Below are 6,100 nucleotides of genomic sequence, written 5' to 3'. Positions count from 1 at the left end.
ATCATTCATTTAAAATACTGCAGGCACATGCAATAACTCACATGTAACAGTAGTGCATTATTACAAAAAAATACAGCTGACAACTAAAATCAGATCATCACTCAATGTATCACAACTGATATGATACTGAGCCACATCACAATGATCAGTAGAGAAGGCAACACCTTTCGTAACTCAATACTTAGAGAGAAATACGTGAAGAAAGACCACAGCTCTACTGTTCACATTTATAAGTTAGTGGTAAGGATGTAAATAATATGGGTTCCATATGTCTACCCTGGACTGACCTCAGATTAAAAAGCAACAGCCAATAATGTCAATTTGATAAGGTCTTCTACTGTAATTCTACAGCGGCCTCAGTTTTCTATCCATTATATGCACATTACATGGTGTGCAAGACACAGCTTCCTTGTCATCAGCATGCCTTTACCTGTCCAGTATTTATCAGATCTGTGAAGAAATGGGATGAAAAGGTGCCCAGAGAGGAAAGGGCCCTCTAGATGCGGAGCTGTTTGTTTTCACACTCACTAGAAGCCTGACAGCAGCTCACTGAGCAGCACCTCCCTTTCTCCCAGAAGCATGTCTCTCTTCAGACTGGTACCTTTGTTCACCACCTTAATCTTCATGGCCAGACTCTTCACCTGCGCCCGGGGCAGCGCGTCAAAAAAGAAGTCCTCGTTGAATACTGGATTCCTGCTATTCTTGATGATGGTACTCCTCTGTTTCTGCTGCTTGCCGGGGTTCAGGTAGAGCGATACGCAGCAGTTGATGCTTTTAACGTCCGTCTGCCTGTCATAGAGGTCCTCGGCGGCGAGCACCCGCACCCGCAGCCGAGCGGCCTCTGCGTCGTAATGAGTGCTCAGCCTCAGTGTCCCCCCCTTGTGGAGGTTGACGGTGTGCTGGCGCTGCAGTAGGTCCGGCGCTGCGCCCCTAGAGCCGCTGCTTTTACATCCGCGGAAGGCGGGGGAGGGAGGGCAGCGCAGGCGGCGGCGCTGCATGTTGGGGCTGTTGTCAGCTGAGCTGCATTCATCGGTGGAGAGAGAACTGTGGCGCGCCAGGGAGCGCTTGGCACGAGACACCTGGAAGGGAAAAGAAAGAGCAACTTGTGAACATCCAGAATGGAGCCTTATGGTCCATGTAACACATAAAAACTATTTTTTAACACACTCATTCATCATTTTGTAAAGGCCAAACCATGTATCTAGACATAGAAACGAGAGTCCTCACCTTAGCTTGTGTCTCCTGGGTAATAGAGCGGAGAAGAGAGGCAGAGCGGGACAGGAGAGGGGAGGTAAAAGGGGAGGACTCCGCTGAGGAGCAGGTGTCACTCTCTCCACCACTGAAGTAGCGGTAGGGGTTGGGGTCGGCAGGGGCCAGGTGAGTTCCCCCTTGGGTGCGCCTCTGGGAGTTAGGGGAGGTGAGAGGGCTGGTGGGGTCGCTGTGGAAGAGGCTCTCCTTGCGTCGGGTGTGGGGGGACTCCACCAGGGTGGAAAAGCCATATGAGGTCTGGGCCTTGGGGACATAAGGCAGAGACATCGCAGTCTGTGACTGGGGGTCTGCATTGGTGTTGACCTCAACATTGTCTCTGTCCAGAAGCCCGGCACCTGGCTCATCAGCGCTCTCTATCTGGATGATGTGACGATTGGCTGACTTCTGGAGGCTGCGGGTGTCCCCAGACAGACGGGAGAAGAGGCGTGGACTGCAAGGGTTCTTATTGCTCCGAGCCCTGGGGCTTTGGCTACAGATGGCATGGTCAGAGGCGGAGGGTTGCAAGGTGGAGCAGCGCTGAGGTTCTGGGGTAAGGGACTCAGGTTCTGGGGGACAGCAAATGAGTTTGGGGGGGATAAAGAAATCAGGGATCTTGTCTGGAGTAAGGACATTGGAGTAAGCAGAAACAGGAATGGTCTCTGGCGCCTGCTGGGGTTGGGATTGCGTCCTACTGCTCTCCCCAGAACCACGGAGTTTCCCCAGAAGCCACATGCCCTCTCAGATGTCTCAGCTCACAGTGCAGTTGTTCTGTGTTAATAGGAAAAATTATGCAGAAGGAGACATTATAACAGCTGATGATAGCAAACAATCAAAACAAAAATCAACAGAATTCCATGTTTTTGTTCTCTATATAAGACTGAGCCTAAAGAGTCTCATTAAATCAGTGTCGACTCTTGCACCTCAGTAGAAAAAAAATCTCTCGAACCAGCCAAGGAGCCTAAAGACACATTTACATATTGCAGACACCAAAAGAGCCTTTGTGCATCTCCAAAGGCAACTTTAATCAAAGGTGCAATAATATTTTTGGGAAAATAACCCTGCTATCAAGTTCTCCTTTAAACGATTTACATTCTGCGCTATGGAGACGTGTAGCACAAAATTCAGCGCATAAACCAGATCAAACTACTAACAATTTGTTCAAATGTAATTTCAGTTATTTTGTAAAAGTAGTTTTGAAGTAGCCTAACCTACTTTATGTCGCTGGAATTGTAATTTACCAATGAAAATGATTACAACAAATGATTAAATTAGATTAAATTAAATGGTTAGAACGCACCAAGACGAGCCTATAAAGAACTTTTACCCCGCAAACAAAGCCACATCAACGATTATTTTAGAGTGACGGTGCACTTTAGAAAGCAAAAATATCTACCTGTTGGCTTGATAACTCTTCTCCTTTGAAAAATGATCGCTGGCGTGCGCTGGTCTGCAACCTCTCCAAGCGCTCTGCACGTAAAAAGTATTTCCCAGTCAGCTCAAGTCCAAGTGTGAGCAAAACGTTTGCCAACGGGAGAAGAGACTGGTCGATCAGGGCTCGGATTAACCCCCGGCTTTATATCATGAGATCCCTTTGACTTCTGAGCCAATGGGAAGGTTTTGAAACTGCACAACACAAAATTATTTCTGTACCCTGCGCAGACACGAAAACAATGAATCAGGCTGCTGTTCCATCATCCATAAGTGTTGCAAACAATGTGGGTTTCATGTCTAATGCCTCATTGATTTTTAAAGCGAAAGTCGCGAGGAACTGATAGGGGATTCGTGTGAGATTCACTGAGTGATATGAGGCTAATGGTGGAGGCTTCTAACCCTGTGATGGCACAAGTAACTCGATGATCCGGAGTGGCAATATGCTGGGTTCACATCCACCATCTGAACTCATAGACCTGTGGCAGTCAATGAGAGAAAGCACTGGTCTCCTCCGGTTCTAAAGTTGTGCAATTTTGGATGTGATACCGTACATGGGGTGGACAAAATGACGGAAATACAACATGAGAAATAACTTACATTATAAACTAAATCAAAGGCAGTTACACAGGCCTAATTAGTAGCCTAATTAGTTGAATTAGCATGCTTTAAGCTTTCAGCCTTAAAAGTGGTCTGACAATCACCATTTATTTGTTTTCAAGTTCAAAGTTTTCAAAGTAGCCTAACACAAGGCAAATAACATATGTCCAAAGAGGCCAAACAGTTGGTAATTGCAGGTCCATTGGTCACAAAAACTGCAAGATGACATGATGTGGTATAAGGGGAGCAGTCTCCAAAGTCAATGGCAAAGAGAGCAGCACACAAGTCAAAGCTCACGACAGGGATAGACGGACACTTTACAGGATAGTTGCTCAAAACTACAGCTTCAAAAATGTCCAAAGAACTGAATCAACATCTCTGACCAAGTCCTAACAACAACTATATGTTGTGAGCTTCTCAAAGCTGGTATTTATGGCAGGACTGCCACAAACAAACTGTTTGTATCCAAGGCCAAAACAAAAAGACGCATAACCTGGTTTAAGGAGCACAAAACCCTATGGAAAAAGTAATATGGTCAGGTGATGGTCTTTCAGTCTTTTTCCTATAGGTTTATGTTTGGAGAAAACCAAAGGATGCCTTCAACCCACAATGTTTGTTGCCAAGTGTTAAAAATAGAAGTAGATTCTATAATGTATGGACAGTCATCTCATTGGGAGTCATTTGCTCCAGTCAGTGTTCTGCATGGTCACCGTATAATGGCCAAGGGATATGAAGCCATTTTACAAGCCCAGTTGCATCCTATGATGAAAACACAGTTCCAAAGAATGTGTGTGTGTGTGTGTTTACACACACACACACACACATATACACATGATTTTGCCCGACCCCTGTAGGTTCACCATACACACATACTGTATCTCTGAATTTAAAGGTCAGGTAAGAAAAAAGGAAACTGCACATTATATGTAGGGATCATTAAAACATTGTTTATTTTCATGCACAGTCATTACAAAGATCCATGGTTTGACTTCTTTTCTTCTTTGCTATGTTTCTTTGACTTGTTGGGTATTCCTGCCCCCTGTAAGATTCTAATGTCTGCTCCATGCTTTCTGTTGGGTTTGTTGTGCACAATCTTTTATGAAAACCACACAGAAAACTTTGAATATTATATTAATGCTCATGATGTTTGAAGGCATATACAACATTACAACTTTCAAATGAAGATGACCGCAGAGAATTTCTTCCATATTACAAGGTTCCAAGGTCCAGTATCATTTGTGTCAAATGTCATCCTCCTTTTGAAGTTGTCATGTTCCATTAACATGTTGTTGATTTTTAATGCCATGGATGTCTTTATAGTCCCACAAGTAGCAATCATAAAGACAACGGTATTTTTGAACCTCTTCTGATAGTCTTTCATCAAAATTCTCCATTTTGAAAATAGCATTCAGGTAAACACCTAACTAAAAAAAGCTTTGTTCAGCCAATCGTGGATGGAGGTGCAATTATGTAACTGTGGTGCTGTCTGTGTTGTTTCAAATTGCAGGTGGCGACACTCAAATACAGCCAACGTGCCCAGTCGGTTTTGGCCACAGTTACGTAATTTTGACCATGCGCACTCTGCCACAATTGTGTCTGCATGAAACATGAATCACAGGACAGCTCTACAGCTCCATAAGCAGTGCCATGTACAGAAGGTGGCAATAATATCTCAGCTAATGTAAATCACACCCTTCTGGATACTAGTTGAGACACATAGTGGAAAGGTGCAAAGTCACAATGACAATGAAAGAGAGAGAGAGAGAGAGAGAGAGAGAGAGAGAGAGAGAGAGAGAGAGATTATTAGTATAAGTAACAAGTTGGAGATTTAATTCTATGCCTGAACCCAAATGGACTCAACCTTCACTCCTCAAGCATCTCAAATTCTCCACATTGAGCGAGCTGGGTAGCAAATGGAGTGGCGTTCTTTTGGTCTATTAAATGTTGTCATTTAATAGACCATATATATAGACTTAAATTGAATGACAAATTGAGAATGTCTATCACCTCTACCTCACCATTTATTACCACTAGTTTAGGATCTGTTCAGGCTCACTTGCTTGAGTTCCCTCCGGCTGGCTCGATAGGATTTGACTCTCAATATGCAGATTATTTTTGGTGTGGCTGTAAATAAGCATTCAGAGAGGAGACAGCTTTGTTTGCTCTTAGTCTAGATCTACCAAAAAGCCATACTGCAGTGCAGTGCAGTGCTAAACAGGAAAAATCTTTACTCTCATGATTTCCAGTTGTTGATATATGTCCATAAGAACACACATATATCTGCCTGCCCCTCCCTAGTATGTTGTCCTGACCACATTGGACTTCAGATTTTATCAGGTCTCATAATGTTGTTGAGATGTAGGCTTAGGCTGGGTTCAGACTGCATCTTCTCTAGCTCATCTCAGGCTACGCTTACATTTTTTGAACATATCAAAGGTCTTGCTGTTCTCAAATGAAATCACAAATGGACAGGAAATTCTCTCCTGAGTTCAATGAGCCATTACATATCTCAATGAGATTTTGGGATGTATAAAAGTAAACAGCAGAAAAACAGCTGATCAGGAATGACATCACTAATCATAGGACATTCTGTCCCGAGTCCAACGAGTCATAACTCATGTCAGTGTGACTTTGGAATCAGTAGAAATAGTAGACAATAAAAAAATAGCCAAATGACATCACCAATCAATAAAATTAGCCCTCATTTCAAACAATGATTAAACATGTCAAGGCAACTTGGGGATCAATAGATATAGATGATCAAAATAAAGCCAATTAGGAAAAGGGGAGGGGCTTAAAGTACATTACCAATCAATAGGAAACT

General features: G+C 43.5%; 1 protein-coding gene across 1 annotated transcript; it reads right to left on the bottom strand.

Moving 5' to 3' along the window:
* Positions 1 to 527: 527 nt before the first annotated feature.
* LOC139929273 (C2 calcium-dependent domain-containing protein 4C-like) lies at positions 528 to 1,980 on the bottom strand. Its single transcript, XM_071922126.1, has 2 exons — positions 1,228 to 1,980; positions 528 to 1,079 (listed from the first exon to the last, which is right to left on the bottom strand). The coding sequence occupies exons 1-2, from the start codon at positions 1,978 to 1,980 to the stop codon at positions 528 to 530; spliced, it is 1,305 nt and encodes a 434-aa protein (XP_071778227.1).
* Positions 1,981 to 6,100: the final 4,120 nt, after the last annotated feature.

This window comes from Centroberyx gerrardi, chromosome 13 (assembly GCF_048128805.1).
Source record: "Centroberyx gerrardi isolate f3 chromosome 13, fCenGer3.hap1.cur.20231027, whole genome shotgun sequence".
Lineage (NCBI taxonomy): Eukaryota > Metazoa > Chordata > Actinopteri > Beryciformes > Berycidae > Centroberyx > Centroberyx gerrardi.
Note: the sequence above shows the minus strand (reverse complement) of the source record. Positions and strands in the feature narration are given on the sequence as shown.

Excerpts from the sequence above, each read along its gene's own strand:
- LOC139929273 (XM_071922126.1), bottom strand. The coding sequence starts at position 1,980 with ATGTGGCTTCTGGGGAAACTCCGTGGTTCTGGGGAGAGCAGTAGGACG. Across the intron at positions 1,080-1,227 it reads CCCAGGAGACACAAGCTAAG|GTGTCTCGTGCCAAGCGCTC; the intron begins GTGAGGACTCTC and ends TTTCCCTTCCAG.